Source organism: Pan troglodytes, chromosome 2, assembly GCF_028858775.2.
Source record: "Pan troglodytes isolate AG18354 chromosome 2, NHGRI_mPanTro3-v2.0_pri, whole genome shotgun sequence".
Classification (NCBI taxonomy): Eukaryota; Metazoa; Chordata; class Mammalia; order Primates; family Hominidae; genus Pan; species Pan troglodytes.
Genome location: NC_086015.1, coordinates 145995039 through 146015733, shown reverse-complemented (window position 1 = coordinate 146015733; position 20695 = coordinate 145995039). Strand labels below are relative to the sequence as shown.

The 20695-nt window shown below is 35.0% G+C and overlaps 1 protein-coding gene and 1 non-coding gene across 10 annotated transcripts in view; both read right to left on the bottom strand.

Annotated features, from left to right (window-relative positions):
- TRPC1 (transient receptor potential cation channel subfamily C member 1) overlaps nucleotides 1-20695 on the bottom strand; it is an 83575-nt gene that overhangs the window by 2369 nt on the left and 60511 nt on the right. For 5 of the 9 annotated variants that reach the window (XM_003950208.6, XM_003310031.7, XM_016942103.4 and 2 more), the window contains 6 exons: nucleotides 20259-20595; nucleotides 14159-14298; nucleotides 12351-12494; nucleotides 2973-3148; nucleotides 1308-1509; nucleotides 856-1050 (listed from right to left, as the gene is read on the bottom strand). In XM_003950208.6, coding sequence (XP_003950257.2) covers nucleotides 856-1050; nucleotides 1308-1509; nucleotides 2973-3148; nucleotides 12351-12494; nucleotides 14159-14298; nucleotides 20259-20595 — 1194 coding nt within the window. The remainder of the gene's footprint in view (nucleotides 1-855; nucleotides 1051-1307; nucleotides 1510-2972; nucleotides 3149-12350; nucleotides 12495-14158; nucleotides 14299-20258; nucleotides 20596-20695) is intronic. The other 4 variants (XM_054681134.2, XM_054681135.2, XM_054681136.2 and 1 more) reach the window with 1 other exon arrangement.
- LOC112208792 (U7 small nuclear RNA) lies at nucleotides 4050-4111 on the bottom strand. The gene has a single exon (XR_002943352.1). It is a non-coding gene; the product is annotated as a U7 small nuclear RNA (small nuclear RNA).

Sequence of the window (20695 nt, the reverse complement as noted above, 5' to 3'; positions counted from 1 at the left end):
GAAAATTTGTTTTCTCTCTTATTGTATCACTGCTTACAATATCTCTGATTTTGTCTCAGCCTGAAAAGTGTAAAGTATTTACTATCTGGACCTTTACAGAAAAAATGTCCCAACCCCTGGTTTATAGTAACATATATTGAATTATTGATGTATTGAATAACTTTCAAGAAGAACCAGAAAAATATGAGCTGATTCTAGTAGTCATTCTTTAGCTACAGTGACAGAATAGGTATTTTGAATATTTCCCATGTTTTAAAACTATGAGATGAAATTTTATATATTGGAGGAATCTGAAAAGTAAAAAAAAAAAAATCTCAGTACTATCTCCCATTCTTAATAATTATATGTGTGTGTGTGTGTGTGTGTGTATTTGTTTGTTTGTTTTGAGGTGGAGTCTCGCTCTGTCACCCAAGCTGGAGTGCAGTAGTGTGATCCTGGCTCACTGCAACCTCCACCTCCTGGGTTCAAGCGATTCTTCTGCCTCAGCCTCCTGAGTAGCTGGGACTACAGGCATGTGCCACCACACTCAGCTAGTTTTTGTGTTTTTAGTAGAGATGGGGTTTCACCAGGCTGGTCTCAAACTCCTGACCTCAAGTGATGATGTGCTTGCCTCAGCCTCCCAAAGTGCTGGGATTACAAGCGTGAGCCACCGCACCCAGCCCTCTCACTCTCAATAGTATTTATTGAATCCTTACCTTATGTTGGATGCGATGCCGTACATTAGGGTATATAGCAGTGAAAAAAAGTCAGACAGTCACAGCCCTTAGGGAACTTGCATACTTACGCTTTAAGAAATATCTGAGATTAGGAATTGTTAAAACTTTTATGTTGCCATTCAAGCTTCTAATTTCTTACCTTTAAACTGTTTTGCCGTTTGACCTTGCCTTTTGATGTATGAGAGCAAATCCACTTACTGAGGCTACTAATCATATAGCAGATAGTCTTTGGTGAGGGAATGATGTTGAAAGGTGGAGGTAACGTACATTTGTCATCAAAGTAGCTAAGCCATAACTTTGCTCGAGCAAACTTCCATTCTTTGTCTTCATGATTCTATATAAAAGGCAAATTAAAAAGCAAACTAGAATATTAATACACACACAAATATGGGGGATGTTTCCACACCTTGCAGAAAAATTTTATTCAACATTTGCAATTATTATACATTACTTACATTTTAAAAATCTATATTTAATTTTAAAATACTATTTTTCAATTCTTATAATCTTATAATCTTTGGCTATCTTATCTATTGTATGCACTTAGTATGGTCTGAGGAGAATATAAAGTTTTTAAAAGAATGAACTTACTGCTATCAACTGAAAGCTTTTATGAAGCATTGCCACCAGCAGTTTGGTAAGCACAATCACAACCACGACATTGTATGTACCAACAATGACAGCTCCCACAAAGGACTGCAGTTCTTCTCCATAGCTAAATCTTGTGACAAAGATTGCCACATGCGCTAAGGAGAAAATATACCAGAACAAAGCAAAGCAGGTGCCAATGAACCTGTAAAGACAATTGCATTTCTGTTTAAAAGGCAATTAAAGAAATTAGCAAAAATGAATCATTTGTTTATATCAAAATTATTTAAATAAAACATTGATAATCCATGAAAAGTTCCTTATTTAAAAATGATGTTGACTTCCACAGTACTGATATGCCTTACTTTAAATTTAAACAAAGAGACCCTAAGGAAGATAAATTATTCGTAACTGTTTAACCCCTTGCTGCCTTTCTCTCTGTTCTCAACAAGGCAGCCTATATGATTTGTTAACATCTAATTGGATTTTGTCACACCTCTGCTCAAAACCTTCAAATGACTCTCAATCTCAATAACTCAAAATCCTTACAAGGGCAAAAAGGTCCTGCATGATCCCCATTACCTTTCTGACTTCATTTCCTACAACTCCCCCTCTGATTCAACACATTCCATCCACACTGGCTGCCTGGCTTTTTCTTGAACATACCAGTCATGCTCCTACCTCTGGACACTTGCCTTTGCCGTTCTCTCTCTCTGTAAATGCTCTTCCCCCAGAAATGTTCTTCATGGCTTGCTCCTTTACCAGCTTTAGATCCTCACATGAATGTCATCTCTTTTGGGGCACTCCCTAGCTCCTTAGTTAAAACTGAACTCTGACACACAGACACTCTTTTGCTCATGCTTTATTTGTCTTTGTAGCCCTGACCACTGTGTAACATACTGAATATTTTACTCCTCTTTTTATTGCCTGTATCACCTCCCTAGAATGTAAGCTTCATCAGGGTAGTTTTGTTTACTAATACTTCATTTGCTCAGCACTTAGAACATTGTCTGGTATATAGTAAATGGTACACTGACACATACTCATTAATCTTATTCTTTACATAAGATGACACACAAAATAACTAAAGAATAGTTGACACATAATAAGAACATGACAAATATGTCCTTCCACAACTCTTCTCCATTGTTTTATTTAAAAATGAGGGGAGGAATTTTGTTTACCTCAAAACAGGTTATTCAAATCCTTATGATACATTAGAGAAAAAAATGTTCATGAAGTTCTAATGATTCTCAATTCTAATGACCTCTTAAAAAGTGTTGAAGCTGTGAGCGTTTTTGGCTTAACAATGACTGAGAGTTGCTACTGACATTTAATACCTGAAGGACAGAGATGCTGAACATCTTGCAATACATGGGAATGACAAAGAATTGCTCAAAATGCTAAGAACACACAAAATGCCAAGAATTCCTCTGTTAAGATAGACTGCAGTAGGGAAGACAAGGTAATAACTTGGACCCACTATTTAAGATGCTGTATGTAAAGATGACTATAGTGATTCATGAAAAATAAGTATTTATTAAAGTTTATGAACATTACTAAGGAATTTCTTAAAATGTGAAGTTCCATTTCTATAGATACTAATTCCTATAGAAGATGGTAAAAAAAAGACAAATATATTTACTAAAACATTTAAAAGATACTCACGAATGGAAGGTATCATTGCTTTGCTGTTCACAGAAGATGCCTACACAGTCCTTCTGCTCCTTTGAAGTATATCCTTTATCATACAGTTGTGTCAGTCCAATTGTGAAAGAAAACAAAACAAGAAGAAACATCCCAAGAAATTTTCCAAAATCTTGTAACATCTGTCCCATTGAAATCTGTGGAATATATTACACAGGTATTCATTAAGATTATCAGAAAAACAAAATATTAAATATAAATGACCCAGCAACAAAAGGAAGAAGACAAACACATAATCCACAGGCCACCCCTTCTATTGCATCTGGTTGAGACAGATCATTTTAAAAACATCGAAAATCCAGCTGCCTAACAAAAAGTCATTCTAATCATACCAACACTATCAGTGTTAGATGGCACGTTCCTAGGACCTGGATCAGGGTTTCAGAGGACATTGTTGCTATGGAGATAGAGGCAGAGATATGGAGATTTAAGAAAAGGCCTAATTTGCAAGGGATAAAAGGAAAATACCCTGCTCAAACTTAAAGAGAAATAAATGCTTATATTTACATGGCTTCTTAAATTTTACAAATATAAAATCATTATGAGGCAAAGTATTTCACCTGATTTTTGAAACCAATTCTAAACCAATTCCTAAAATCAGCATTTCCTCCTATGGGACTGCCCTAATTTCTTTTGCTGAAGTGATAGATTTTCTTTCCCTTTGGGTCCATTTTAAGAAAATATTATGTGTGCAAGCCAAATGAGGGTGTCCAGTATTAGTAGTGAGTATCTTTTGTAGTTTAGACATGTATAGTGCATATGGAAGCTTTAATCCTAATTTCATTCTTCAAAATTTAGAGATTAGGTACTTTTCATAAATTCTTGGTTTTTAAATTGGCATACAAATTTGGGGAATAATGTGATAGTACTTTTTTGACCCAGCAATTCTATCCCTAGAAATTTAACCAATAGATAGGAAGTACACAAAGATGCATGTATATACAAGGATTTACACTGCAACATTGTTAGAGGTAGCAAAAAAATTTTAGAAAATCCTCAATATTGTTTTTATTTTTTATTTTTTTAATATTTTTTGGGGGGGACTTTCCCGCAAAAACCGGAAAGCCTGCTAGACAAATTCTAAAAGAGCTGTAACATTACTCAACATTGTTTTTAAAAAGAATGAAGAACATCTACATGTGCTAGCATACAAAGATGGCTGTAAGACAGTAAATCCAAAAAGCAGGGCATAAAACAGCATGTATATGTAGAACGGCTCCCATTTCTATTTTGTTAAAGGATAGACAAGATACATATTTTAATATAGATATGCTTTAATATGCATAGGAAGTTTCTGGAAGTTTACATAAGAAATTGTTAACCATGTTTATCTATGGAAGGGCATATATCTAAGGGTATAGTAGGGAGACTTTTTTTTTTTCTTTTCTTTTTTTTTAAGACAGTCTCTATCTCCCAGGCTGGAATGCAGTGGCGTGATCTCGGCTTACTACAAACCTCCGCCTCCCAAGTTCAAGTGATTCTCCTGCCTTAGCCTCCCAAGTAGCTGGGATTACAGATGCCCACCACCATGCCCGGCTAATTTTTTGTATTTTTAGTAGAGATGGGGTTTCACTATGTTGTCCAAAATGGTCTCAGATTCCTGGCCTCAAGTGATCTGCCCACCTCAGCTTCCCAAAGTGTTGGGATTACAGGTGTGAGCCACCGTGCCTGGCCTCATTATTTTTAATGTACAAAACTGAGTGTTTTGAAACAACCCTTCCTCAAATTTAACAGGTCAAATTTATATAATTAATTACATCAAGCTTTAAATAAAATTCCTAATTGGCCCAAGTCGGCCAGCATAGCACATCCCGCTTTCAGTGATACAAAATGGTAGCCACAGGCAACTGGCCAGATGCTTCCAGCCCACTAAAGTGGACCAGCTACTTAAGCAGAATAGGTGAGTTTAAATTCTTAGGCACGCCACAAGCTAGTAACCCAGACTCTGCCATAGTGGAGAGGTCCAATATGCCTGACTTGTGCTTTTGACTAGACCATGTGGTACTTTTCAAGGCCTATGCTGCCCTCACTTGGCCCCCTTACAAAATTCTGACACAAGAAGCAGGGGACACTTAGAATCAGAAAACTCAAAATATGTAAGAAGGAGAAGAAATGCATTTTCCTCTTAATCAATGACAGCTTTATTGGATCACCTTGAGAAAGAAAAGCATCCATTCAGATTGTGATTGCTTAGAATAAAGCTATACCATCTCAGTACAGAACTCAATCCCTTATGACAGTAAGAATACAGTAACTGCTTTTGATAACTACAGAAAAGATCACCTTGAGGAAAGTCTGGACACTGTAAGCTTACAGGTAAATCAGGTTTTCCAATAGTAACCATGTATGATATCATTTTAATTTTAAAACATGTAGTCAAAGTAGCTTTAATTTAACCTGTTTTAAATAAATGTAATCGAGTTCAATATCAAGGTAAGCAATTCTGAATGAGAACACCACGAACTTCATGACTTGCTTAAATTTTAAATTTAAAAAGAAATTTTTAAGAGACAGAGTTTCACTCTGTTTCCCAGGCTGGAGTATGGTGGTACAATCATGACTCACTGTAGCCTTAACCTCCTAGGCTTCAGCAATCCTCCCCACTCAAGCCTCATGAGAAACTAGGCACATCCCACCATGCCTGGCTAATTTTTATTTTTTTGTAGACAAGGTCTTGCTATGTTGCCCAGGCTGGTCTTGAACTCCTGGCCTCAAGCTATCCTCCCGCCTTAGCCTCCCAAAGTGCTGCAATTAGAAGTGTGTTCCACCATGCCCGGCCTGACTTGTTTAATAGCATGATATTGGTTCTTAATACAAGAAGAAGTAAAAGTAGAACAGTGGATACCACTGAGGAAAACACTGGCTTGAAGACACTAATGAAATATTCATGTGAAAGGCAAATATTAAAAACAGTAAATTTATTTTAGACTGAGAGATTATAAGGTTTATGTATTTGTAAAAGTAATAATGCTTTCTCAAACATTTACTTTTTAAAAAGTACTTGGCGGTTTAACTTGAGAAATATGAAAACTTGTGAAATGAAAAGAGAAAGGTAATTAAAATATTAATACTGAAATTTACATAGAGTTAATACTAGTACACACAGAGGAAAAAATCCTTCTTGCTAATCAGAAAAAGGGAAATTAAAGCAAACTACTAAATTAGCATAACTTTAAAACAGCACCAAATGCTATTAATGTAGTGAAACTATTTTTATACTGCTTGTATTGCAGAAAATTAACACACTTTATTGTAAAAAAATAAAAATACTGAGGTGTTAGGTGGATCATATCTTTTGATCTGTTAATACTATTTTTGGAGACTTACCCTTAGAAATAACAGAGGCAAAAAGCCTCATACACAGAGTACTATGCAGAACAACAAAAACAACCTAAATCTCTGATAAGGGAAAGGTTGCTATCATTAGGCTCATTAAATTACAAAAGTTGCTAACAAAAGAAAGCAATAATAATGACAACTTCTAGTCACTGTCTTTCCAAAACTCCCTCCAGAATAAAGCCATAATTATCTGTCCAAAAGTTCTATCTAAACAAGTCACCCAGGCTCAAAAACCTCCTTTGCACATGTGATATTAAAATTCCTGGCACAGAGACCTTCAGTGTCCAGCCCAGCCTGTCTTTTTTAGCCTCATCTCCCCAACTCCAATCCACGGTCCAACTATAAAGGATATGCTGTCTTCTCTAAGCACACCATGCTTTAGGACTCCACGCTTCTGCGTGTTACTTTCCCTTTGTCCTTTGCCAGGCAGGCTTCTCATCCTTTCAAGGCTCAGATCAAATGCCAACTCCTCTAAGGAGTCTTCCTGACTCTCTCCGGCTACTTCCTCAGTCATGCTTCCAAAGTAACTTTGTTTGTTATTGCTAAAACAGTATTTTTGACTTCATACTAGTATTTATGTTATGTTTGTCTCCTCTAGCAGTCTTTAAGAGTAGGCACCATGTCTTAGTAAGCTCCAGAGCCTAGTGCATTAATTAAAATGTTGAATAATTCTTTACCACTTTCTTAGTTTCTTAATTAACTTAGTTAATTAACACCAAGTCCTGGTTCTAACACTGTGTGAGCTGGGCCTTAGTTTCCTGATCTATACAAGGGATATAGTCAAATGCTGCATCAGACTCATCTGCATGTCATTTTCCAGCTTTAACCCAATCAATTTAATCAGTATCTCTGAGAGTAGGACTTGAGAATCTAGGTTGAACATGCTCCCCAGGTGATTCTGCAGCCCCACCAGTTTGAACCTCTGGACTACATGACTCCTCGGTTTCTCTAACTCTAATATACACCAAAATGCAAAACACCTGAAACAGCTCTTTACTCGTTAGAAGCCGCACCAACATGCCACCTATATTATACAGGCTACTAAATTAAATCTGATAATTATCCAGTAAAACCAAATAATTCACTAGAAATAAAATACACACTCATGTTTCAAGTACTAAGCTTTCCAAGTTTTCTTGTATTATTTTTCAGGTCTGCCATAGTTAACTAACTATAAAAGGAATGGAAAAAATGGACCTAAACATTTACGTAAAGCCCACCATGTGTCAAGTACTGTGGTATGCATCTTACATACACTGACCCATTTAATCCTCACAATAACGGATAAAGAAACTGAGGCTCACAGACACTAAACAGTAAGTGATGGAGCAAGATTTTGAACCAACCTATCAGAACCCAAGGGGATGTTCATTCATTTGTAATATTAGTAATTCTAATAATTAGACCAAACAGAAAAGCAAGACAGTTAGATACAAGCACTTTCAAGTACCATAAATGTTGAGGCCTAGGAATGCATGCATAGACCCTCAAGAGCTCCCCTCCTTTGGTCTGATTTGCTCATCACCACCCCTCCAGAACTAATCCTTGCCAGAGATTTCTGCTTTGGGGCTCCTCCTCAGAGAAACCTAATCAGTGTGTGTGGTGCCTTTAAACTGTTTAGAATCACATGATACGGCAGATTTCCCTAGGAAACATTTCAACCTCTGGGAAAGAAACGCACCTCCTATCCTAAATGAAGTAGGAAGGGGAGGAACTTTAGGGAAGAAAAGGGATTAATATTTGAGAAAATTGCCAAATAATTTATTCCCCTCCAAAAAAAAAAAAAAAAACACAACCTTTTTTCCACTTAGTTTCTCTAGATGTGAGGCCTGAAAGCATGAGGTCAAAAACAGAAGCTGAAGTGGGAGACTTGTTGCTTTTGTAAGGACTTCTTATCATAGCACTGAAGAAAAGGTGGTGATGTTTTACAGTGCGAAGGGGAAGAAAAAAAGAGGAAGGGCAAACAGGTCCACTCGACTTTATGTCTGGGTCCTACCAAATATGACAATCATAATAAACCTTAGCTTTCTCTTTGGATAGATTTTGGATTTGACAGTCCCTTGGACAGCAGGAGTAAAACTCCTTGAAAGGTTGCTTTCTCTGAAGGCCTTGCCTCTTTCTCTTCTATCCTCCTCAATCCACTCCACTCTACATTAAATGCCAGATTCAGTTAGAACCCTCTCACTACTTAGTACCAGTAACTGCCCTCAAAATACAAGCATACCTCGTTTTATTACACTTAACTTTGTGGTGCTCCACAGGTACTGTGTTGTTTGTGGCAACCTTGTTTTGAGTAAGTCTATGGGAGCCATTTTTCCAATAGTATGTGCTACAGATGGGTAAGAATCAGGGACCCACGCAGCAGAGTCTTGGAGCAGGAGGAACTGATAATAATCACATCTTTTGTACTAAGCTACAAGAATAAAGACAGGAAGCATGTGGGACCTGAGAGAGGGCCCTACCCTGGGACCAGGTAAGGAAAAAAGGAAATAAGGAAATAAGGAAAAAAGGGTAGAGTGCTGTGTGGCCATGGGTTGTTCTTTCTGTCTAAATTATCCAACTGTCAGTGTAAAAGGCTGTTTAATTCATTTGAAACATGTGACTTGAATAACTTTTTTAAAAACTGTAAATTATTAAAGCCTGCCCACAGAAGTTATACAGTAAGAGTTAATGAGGGAATCATATTATTCTGTAGTATTATACAACCTGGGGGGCGATTTAGTATAGTGATTAAGATCACTGGCTCTGGAGCCAAACCACCTAGGCGGAATCCCAGTTCTGCTACTTACCAACCATGTGACCTTGCGCAAGTTACTTAATGTCTCTATGCCTCAGATTCTTCCTCTGTAAAATGGAAATAAAAGAGTCTGCCTCTTAGAATGGTTGTGAGGATTAAATGAGGTAATAAATGTGAATAAAGACTTTAGAACAGTATCTGGCACATAGTAAGGGCTCAATAAATGTCTGCTGTTATTACTATTATTACCACAATTATGTACAGATTCTATCTTCATGTCTTTTTTTCTTTAAAATATAAAGCATTACTGATTTATGCCCAATCATGTTTCTTGTATCTGCTGAAGTGGATTAGCTGGCATCCTTCATAAAAGCAAAAGAAACAACAAAAAAATGCCTATCTATTTAGCTTTGTAGTTACATTCCCTTTGGGTATATTTGTATTTTGTTCATTCTTCTGTTTAGAGCCATATTCCCCTATGTTACTGTAGTCCTTCCACCTGAAGGACTTCTATTAACGTTCCTTGCAGTGCTGGTGTCCAGTGATGTATTCTTTTAGCTTTTGTGTGTCTGGAAGTCTACATTTTACCTTCATTTTTGAATGATATTTTGCTAGGTAGAGAACTCCAGGTTGACAGTTGTTTTTTTTTTCTTTCAGTGCTTTACAAATGTCACTCCACTGCCTCCTTGCTTGCATTGTTTCTGACAAGAAATCTACTGTCATCCTTACCTTTCTTTTTCTGTATATGATGACCTGCTATTCTCTGTTTGCTTTGAAGATTTTTTTATCACTGATTTTCAGCAGTGATACACTGAATATGATGTCCCTTGGTGTGATTTTCCTCATGTTTCTTGTGTTTGCAGGTTTATTGAACTTCTTGGATCTGTGGGTTTATAGTTTTCTTCAAATTTGGAAAATGTCTGCTATTATTTTTTTAAAAATTTTTTTGGTCTCTCCTTTTTTCAGGGATTCCAATTACATTAGTATTAATATTAGGCCACCTGAAGTTGTCCCAAAGTTCACAGATACTCTTTTCATTTTTAAAAATTCTTTCTTCTCCATTTTATTTTGAATAGTTTCTATTGTTACCTATTCGAGTTTACTAATGTGTTTTTCTACAAGGTCTAACCTGTCATTAATCACATCCAGTGCATGTTTCAGGTCACAGTGAAAATTTCATCTCTGAAAGTTTAATTTGGTGTTTGTTTTTTTTTTTTTTTACATCTTCCATGTCTCTACTAAACTTTAAACTTTTTGTACATATGGAACACAATAATAATAACTGCTGAAGAGTCCTTATCTGATAACTCTAACATCTGTGTTGCTTTTGGATAGGTTTTAATGAACACATTTAAGTTACTTGGAAAAAATTTAATCCTTTCACATCTTGCTTTTAATATTTGTTCGTTGAAACTAGAGCAGTGTGTAGGCTAGAGATAACTATTGAGGCAAGACCCTTCTGAGTATTCTTCTAATCCCGTTGGATGAGATGGTTCTTTCCCTGCCCGAGGTAGTGTCCTCACATGCATATGCTAATCAGTACTCTGCTGAATACTCAAGGGACACAACTGCAGATCTCCAGAATTTTCTGTGCTGCTAAATCCAGAATTCTGCCAGGCTCTGACTGCACTGACCCACTCTGCACAATAGCCTAAAAATTCTCACAAAGCAGTAAGCTGGAGTGATCTTTGTTTCTTGTTTCTTAGAGATCACTGTTGTTTACTGCCTGATATCTAGTTTCTTATAAGCTGTTGTTTCATATATTTTGTTCTTTTTTCCTTTTTGATTGCTTTAGATAGAAGGGTAAATCCAATCCTTATTACTCCATGTTGGCTGGAAACAGAAGTCAGAAATTGACTCTTCATTCCTAAACAATATTATACTTTCTCCTTTTTAACCCTTTATAGGAGTCCATAAAGAAATTTCCAGTATAGAAACCTAGTTCTGTCGTCCATTTTCAGTTAAAAAAAAATCAATGTGCATGTAAAAACACTGTAGACTCTTGATTAAAGCATTCGTAGATGATATTAGTGGCAAAAATAAATCAAAAGGACAGATAGTTTAAGCCAGTGTTTCTATGGCTTACTGTGTTTTGGAAAAATACAGAGACTTGCACATATTTCATGAAAAACAGGTATGAGGTTAAATGACTTTAGGTAATGATGATTTGAACAAGGTTAAAGAAATTTCTTTCTCAGAGGCTTTAATGTGATAACATGCACTGTCAATTCCCAAGAGGTATACAGTATACAGTGTGTCCCAAACTTACTTAATTCAGAGCATCTCACAGGACTTGGTTAAGAGAGCCACACTTCAGGAAACACTGTTGCTGGATGACAGCACAAGCCTAATCAAATCAGGTTTTTCCTATATATTTTATTTTCATATCCCTGTTTGGAGAAGGTAATTATGCCTTTTATTTAAAATATCGCCTTTAAAAATATGAGACAATCTAAATTGTTAGTAAATTTTGACTTAAGGAAAAATGAATATTGTTCAGATTTTCAGAAATAATAAGCTATAGTATTACATAGAGCTAGCAGAGTTGACCCCACCTTCTGAAAACCAGTTACTAAATTCTGTGGGGTAAATGCAACCAATTATGAGTCTTTTCTTTGGTGCAAAGAGACTGCAAATTTAGTCTTGGACTCTCATACATAATAATCATACTACTTTGGACAAATCAAATCCCATCTCAAAAGCTCAATTTCTTTAACTGTAAAGTATTATAAAATGTAAAGCTGAACTACATAGCCTCTGTAAATTTTTTAGCTCTAAGTATGCTACTTTCCAACTTATTACATTTAATATTTATTAAACGAAAGTGTAAGTATTCTTTTAAATCCAGCTTATTCAAAAATCATCAAATATGATTATTTTTGTTTGCACAGGTCCTCCTTTATACTTATAACCTAAAATATTTAAAACTTTAAATGTGAGATTCATTTTGATAAAAAGCAGATTTTTATGTTACTCTACTGTCTGAAGTGTAATTATATTTTAAACATATCTATGTCTATGAAGTGGGGGGGAGGAGGCTAATGGACCACAGCGTAATTAACTTGGAATACCTGAAAGCAAAGGATTATCACTGAGCCAGAAGCAAAGTAGATAAACATGCTGTGTCCTTCTAATTGCTACTTATTCTCAAAAGCAAAGTTTAGCTTTAATATCATGAGAGAACAGTATTCCACTGGACAAGTAGAAAGATGTAACAATAATGACATCTAAAAAATGTTCTTTAAGAAATTTTAATTATTTACCTGTAATGGACCCAAGATAGAGCTGGTTGTATACATAAAAAAGAGACGAAGATAACTTAGAACATTTGCAAATGCAAAAAGCCCTTCTGCCACCAGTGTAGGATGGAATGCATCCCAATCCTTCCGATCAGCAAAATCATGAAACTAAGGTTAGGAAGAAAAAGCCAAAGGTAAATAAGCTCTCTCAATTTAGGAAAATAAAAGCAAATATTCTGACTGTTGAAAGAAAGCCATTTTAATTTTGTCTTCTTATAGGGGATCTCCACTTATGTTTTATAGGGTTTTTTAAAAATAGAAATAATATTTTAATGAAATAAAATATTATTATGTATGTGAGGCATTATCACTCTATATGAAGAGGTTTTTCCAGAAACTCTTAAATTTTAGAAAATTAAATAATTTTTTAAATGATCATTAAGCTTTTTATTAATGAAATGTTGGCTAGTTTTCTTAAATTCCACAACACAAACGTTAAGTACATGTGCTATCAATTAATTCCCTATCATATTACATTAACCTACTCCTTTGACTTGGAATTCAGAGTTTTTTTTCCCCCCTTTTAAATACAAAATAAAAAAGAGGGATTATTGTACCTAGACACAGTGGTCAAATGTCCCCATTGCCTGGGATAGTTTAAGATGCTGTACCAGTTGTCCTGGCATAATTATTAATAGTGCCCCCTTTCACTCTCAAAATGTCCTGATTTGGATAAAAAATTATATGGGTACTCCACTTATAGAACGAAAGAGATCAATCTGAAAAAGCAATGTCTCTCAATCCCTTTATCAAACCATTTATCTATATATGACCAAATTTTATTTTCTTTGTAATTTCACACTCTAGACACTGAACGTACCTAACATATTCCATACTACTGATCAATTAAACAGAATTTTTAATAAAGTAAAATTATGTAAAATAATGAGCTTGCCTTTTCAATAATCTAAGAACTAATAAAAAACAGAGAATATTATATATTTTAGTTCCTTGAATGTGACACCCCAGAAGAATTCTAAACTCAGGGTTTAAACAAAGATAGTTAACACACAATTTATTACCCTTTCTGGGCTTGGGGGAGCTTAAATTCTGATGAAAGTAAAATTGTAAGTTATCTATAAGGGTAGATTTTTGTCAAATTCTAAATAAAAATATATAGTTATTAGAAAAATAATAACATTTACATCACTTTTAAAGCTGTTAATCATGATTTGAAATGTGTAAAATATTACATAACCAATTTCATTCATTATGAAATGGAATGGAATGGAAACTCTTTTTCTGGCAGATATAAAGATATCTAACACTAATCATTTTAAGTTACTTTGTTCTCATTTTAAGTATATACAGGTTAATAAGCTAAAAGAACCTAGGTCAGATATAAGGAATTGGCATCTAGTAGAAAGAAAATGCCTAGACAGGGCAGGATTTAAATCCAGTCTTGGTTTCTTATTGTGTGGTTTTGGACAAGTTGTTTAATATTTTTAGGCTTCATTTTTCTTATTTGCAAAATGGGAATAAGGAAATAAGGACTTCAGTCTCAAAGAATCCCAGTGTAGATAAAAAGAGATAAAGTATACCAAATGTGAACTATGGTCCCTGTTATATAATAAATAACCATAATGTAAAGGTAAGTAACACCTGTAAACTACTGGAAAAATAGGAAACTATGTGCACACAGATAGGCTTAAAATGAAAACACACCAGACACTGATCTGGCTCAATGTAACTCTGAGTTACATAGCTAAATATCTTAGCTATTTCCAAAATAAACTTAATTTGTGCCTTCAATTGACATAGTAAATAGTCACCTTGTTGTGAGCAACCACTTTGAGGGCAAAGGTTGCCAAATAAAGAGAATTCATGACAAAACTGAGTTGATTACGAGATTCTTCTAAAAAGTCTTCCAACCCTTCATACCAGAGTCTTTTAATGTCTGACCAAATCATCCCTGAGAAAAGGAAGAAAAAAATCAGATAACACTTTCTTAATTCAATAAATAAACTAAATAATACTTTAAGACTCAAAATATTAAATAAATAATCCTTGGGCCTTATTCAAAAGAAAAAAAAAACAAAACCAAAAACATTTTAGTGAAAAGTTCTTAAAATCTGAAAGAAAATAACCTTAACTTTCATACGACTTGAAGAAAATAACCTTAAGTTTCATCTTTGGATGTGGAACAAACGTAAGAAACCAAATAAATTAATGCCAAACACACATGGGCACAAACACACACACATGGATGCATACACAGGGATACAAACATACACGGAGACACAAACGGATACACACATGGATGTGCACGCACACACGTACACACCCCTGCGCAAGGGGCTCAGTCCCTGATCCTTTTCTTTTCTCTACCTATACTTACTACTTTAATGATCTCACCCAATCTAATGGCTTTAAATATCATCTACATGGCAAAGGCTCTCAAGTTTATATACTTAAGTTCAAATCTTTTACTTCTACAAATTTAAGTAAACCTAGTACCAGGTTTCAGCCTGTTTTGTTCTGTGAGTGCAAATGTCAAAAAAATGCAAAACCACTGCTGCTGATTGTGCATAGTGAGCACTGCACCCTCCCTTAAATCCCATTTTACTCAGAATCAAAACCAGTCTTTACAATGGCCTGCAAGTCTCCAAATTACCTATCCTCTCTGACCTCATCTCCTACTAATCTTTCCTTGTACTATTCTAGTCGCGCTGGCCTCCTTGCTTCCTTGCTGTTCTTTGAACACATGACTCCTGCCTTTAGGGCCTTTATACTGGCTCTTCCTTCTGGCTGGACCCTCCTCACCCAGAGATCCATTTGACTAACTACCTCACTTTTTCATGTCTTTGCTCATCACCCTTCCTGACTACCCTATTTAAAATTGCAAACTCTTTGCAACTTTAAAATTGTCCCCCACTCCCAATTCTCCTAACTCTGCTTTTACCTTTCTTTTGTATTACTTATCTCTTTTCTAACACTGAATATAATTTACTTATTAGGTCTATTATTAATTGATTATCTTTCCCCCACTTTGGGTAAGCTCTTCAAGGGTAAGAATCTTTGTTTTATTTACCGATGTTTCCAAATGTCCTGAAAAGTACCTGATACAAACAAGGTGCTAAAAAATATTGCCAAATGAATAAATATACAAAAATAAAAACCAAAGCAAACAAACAGAAAAACTTTCCGTTTTTTGGCCAGAAGCTCCTCTATAACTATATATTTTTATGGGTACCAGACTTCAGTAACATAATTCAGGATCATTTTATGGTACATTCCTTCATTAAGTCATTTTCAGGGAGACTACAGAGTAACAAAAGAATAGAGTGCTGTAGCATCACACATGGGTGGAGATCAAATTAGGCCAATCAGAATCATTCTCTGGCTTATCAGTAGGCAAAATAATTCCCCTGGGAAACACAAGAAACATTCTTGAAGATCTCTGTTCAAAACATCTTAATTATGCAGTACCCATATTTTATACAGAAAAAAAGTGTTTAAAACATTTGCAGATTTGACAGGAAAAACATTTTTAACAATTCCACCTTAGTATGTTTTTACTCAAAATGAATAGACGAAAACTGTCTAAAAATGTTAAATGAAATAGTCTAGCAGGTAACATTTTATTAACTCAAATACTGTTTTATTTGGGGAAGGAGTAGGGATGAAAGCTTTCTGATATTTCTCATGTTCAACCTTCACCTACCACTCAGAGCTGTGGAGCAGAAACATATTAAAAAAATCCTCCATGACCATACTTTCTTGAAGACTCAAAATTATTGTCTAATTCTAGATCCTGATGTGTGCGAATCCTTATTTATGAAACATCTTCAAACAAAAACCCTTATATTTAAACTTTAGATACACTCCTGTTAATATTTAAAACATCAAACTAAGAAAGATGTTTACAGAAATGTGTTTATTTCTGTGAAATGCAATATTTTACCTAAAAGAAACTCTTAACAAAAACTTACAACATGAATTGGAGAAAACTGTTGATCAAAAAAGACAGACATGAAAGTACAGTGAAGACCAATTGGTTAGTTTCCCAGCTCCTCTGCAATACCCCCACAAAAATGAAGCTAATACACTTGATGTATTGCATGTTTCCAAGCTGGATCACAAAGAACATAGTAAGTTGAAACTAATCCAAGCAATACAAACACTACATAACCAACATTCTATATTTTAGGGTCTATTTTTTTTAGAATTAATGTTAATAATAACATTAGAAGGCAGCAATCCCAGCCATCTTGGGATTTCTCAAGGGCTTGATCTTAGGTCCTCTCTTTTTCTCAATTTATCTTTCTCCTTGTGTCTCACCTATGCCTATAGTTTCATATACCACCTATTTTCAGATATGCATACCTTTCTAACTCAAGCTCCAGACCAACTGTCTGCTTGACATCCCTAAAAGGGATATTTAAAAAATATCTCAAAGGCTTTTCAAACTCAACATATCCGAAACTGTACTCAGGATCTACCCCTCAACACACAAATCCCCAAGCCTAGTACTCTTCCAAAAGACCAATATTGCTTAATAATCTCCCTTTCCTTCACCTCTCATATACTATGTATTTCGATGTCCTACTGGCCTTACATTATAAATATCTCTGAAGTCTGTTCCCTTCTCTCTTTCTCTATCACAATCACCCTAAGTCCAAGGTGCCATCAGCTCTCATCTGGATTAGTGCAACAGCATCGATATTGGTCTCCCTCCATCTACTCCTGCCACAGCACTATCCTCCCAGCTCATCCTCCACCCTGTAGATAGAATGATCTTTTCGAAAGGCAAAACTGATCATGTCACTTGCCTACTTCAGGTAGGCAATGGTTTCCCCTTGTTCTTAATATAAAGTCAAAATTACTTAACCTGACCTACAAGGCCATGCATGGTCTGGTACAATATGTTTCTATAGCTTCATCTTGAATCAAGCTCTCCTGGTTCTCCCTGCTCCAGAAATGTTAGCCTTTACTCAGACCCTTCTTTGTACCATTCTCTCTCTTGCCACTGAGCTTCTGAATGTGCTTTTATCTCAGCCTAGAGTAGCTTCCTCTCCCAGTTCTCTCAGTTGACATCTATTTATCTTTTAGATCTTAGCTCACTTATTACTTCCTCAACGTGTCTTTCCCAACCTCCCTGACTAGGGCAAATGCCCCTATAATATGCTTACTCTCCTAACACTATGATCTTTAACCAATAGCACTTAATCCATTTTTGAGTTTTCATTTTTCTATATGATTCTCAAGTCAAGTTTTTGATGGTTTTATTTGGCTTTTATTAGATCATAAGCTTCACGAGTGTATGGGCCATATCTGCTTTTGCCTGTGCTTAGACAAAGTAGGTACATGACATTTAAAAAATACATTTCTATAATAGCCATTCTATTATGTTTAATAGCAAAAATTAAGTAAAAGGATACCATTAATATTCTGTGCATTCCTCAACAAATTATTCTCTTTTTACCTACCTTGCTTTTTATAACCTAACCTTACTTTTTTCTGAAAAGCTAATGAAAGCAAACAAAACAAATATACAAAAATTGGTCATGATGAGTTAAAAAGTCACTGTGTTCATTGCTTGAAATAGTAAGTTGAACCAAGCAATGACTTTATTTAGGCAAGCAAGCAAAATATTCCTCCATGCTCACTTAGAGCCGGTTTGGATATATATACTGAAAAAAAGCCCAGAGTGACCTAATTACATAAAAGGCTTAAGAAGACTTCCTTGGCAAGGCTTATTCAGATCAAACTGTTTCAAAGCAGAAGCTGTGCTGAGGAAAGGAAGATACTTCCAGGAATTTTACTGGCTTAATGCACATGCATTCTTCTAGTGAGGTAGAATATGGTTAGAAAATTAATCATATTATGTGTGTAAGGGGGTACCCATGTATATATACATGTAATATCATTGAAAACAGCATCATATAAAAGGGAAGAGCTATAGTTTTACCATTATTATGAAAATTGGGGACAGCAGTAATATTTATGCTATTCAACTAAAATATGACTATTTTAGTTCGGTGAGTTTTTACTCATTGCTAAGACATATAAACTTTAATTTGATTCTTATACAGACTGGGGTAAACTAAATCTAACAAAACACAGAAAATATTCTTTCTTACTACTAAACAATAGGTTATAGATAAATGTTATAAAATTTCATCTGTTTAAGACTAAGGAATATATAACAATCAGAAATAGTTTAAATGAATATAGGGAAAGTGCTCCTTAGCGATTCTCTTCAAACTAATGTGTAAAATTCTTCCAGGAATTTTTTAACTACTCAACTAGCAATACAAACATATTTCACATTGAAAGAGTCCCACAATCCAATATAAAACCATATATGGTAAAGTTTAAATTATTTCCTAAATTAAAAGATTAAATTTTAGATAAGAGCAAAACTACAGGAAATAAAAATATTAACAAGGAATTATTTAATTCTCTTTAACCTAGAGTTTAGATGTGTATTATTTTATCTACCTAATTTTAAACATTAATGCATCATAGATTAAATACTGTTAAAAGCAAAACTCTAATTACAATCTAGTTACCTGAAATTAACTGATTTTCAAATAAACATTCTAAAATATAAAAAGTATTTGTATAGCTAAAGAGCTAAAATTGAACATTGTGAAATAACTTATGAAAGTACTAAATAATTGAAACAATCAGGAATGTAGTAATCAAAAGATAAATACACTCAGTACTTTGTGCCATAGATAAGACTAAATTTTATTACCCTTTTACTCTATAGCAAATAGTAGATGGACAGATGGGAAGTGCTGAGGTTAAAAACAAGGTAGAAGATACAGAGGGAAATAAAGAAAATATCTTTAAATACCATAAACAGATAATGTGATTCTACCTCAACTCTCCACACGCACCCCGACACACAGAAGGCAAGATGAGTAAAAATTGTAGAAGATGATTTAAGATATTTATTATACAGTGTAATACTTATAAAAATAATTTTCAGGAATAAAATGTCTTATACTTTTTAAAAAACTATCATTTCTAAAGAGATCTGGCTATCTCTACAAAGAAATGATTTATGGAATGAGTCACCAGGGACTCCTTTAAATCTAAATTTAAATAATGTTTCCAAAATAGAGATAAAGCAAGATATATCTGCAAAAGTTCATAGGTTCTAGGCCGGGCATGGTGGCTCAGGCCTATAATCCCAGCACTTTGGGAGGCTGAGGCGGGAGGATCACGAGGTCAGGAGTTCGAGACCAGCCTGGCCAATGAAGTGAAACCCCATCTCTACTAAAAATACAAAAATTAGCCAGGTGTGGTGGCACGCACCTGTAATCCCAGCTACTGGGAGGCTAAGGCAGGAGAATCGTTTGAACCCGGGAGGCGGAGGTTGCAGTAAGCCAAGACTGTGCCATTGCACTCCAGCCTGGGCGACAGAGCGAGACTCTGTCTCAAACAAAACAAAACAAAACAAAACAAAAACCAAAAAGATCATAGGTTCTTAAAAGGAAAACTAATGTTATAAATGAAATAGAATAGTTAACTTTAAAAATGCAGAACAGTATAAAATAGATTGTTTCAAAATACCTAAGAAAACTTCATATTCTTACACCAAAAAAGCATTCATGTGTTAAAGCTGATTTTCTGTTTTACAATCATGAATAACCGTAGAGTCTGAGAATAAATAATTTTAAAATTCCATGTATTTAAGAAACATTAAATAAGAGAGATGCTTCCTTATCATCAAGTTCAGGAACATTTATCTTTACAGACATGTTAGTTAAGTCTTCAGTGATCATTGAAGTGTTCAAATTCTTGTGGTGTGAACAGTGTAAAATTGCAAATTGAACCCAATATTCACAATGCCATCAATCAAGAAAGAATCAGTGGGCTAAATAAAGACAAAACCTTTCAAACTAACTTGATACTTACCAATAATCCACAGAATAAGAAGATAGTCTATTCTTTCAAGGGCTGGCCCCATTGTGTTTTTCTTATCCTCATTGTAGACAAGAGAGTATAGATTAAGCAACAGCAGGAATGTGAAATATGATGCTCCATGAATGATAAATTTCATAAAAGGTGTGTGAATGATTCTGCCAAACTGAGATTTGGGAGCTATCAAATAACAAAGTGACAAAACTGGCCAAAAGATGCCTACTGTCAAAACAGTCATTATCTTCTTACAGGTGGGCTTGCGTCGGTAACCTGACATCTGTCCAAACCAAACAGTGTTCAGGAACTGCTGGCAGTTAGACTGGGAGACAAACTGAAAAGGACATACACACACATTAAAAAGAAAAAAAGTAAAAGGAAACCTTTAAATACTGATTGGTTGGTATTCAAAGTTTACTGAATAAGAGTTTAAA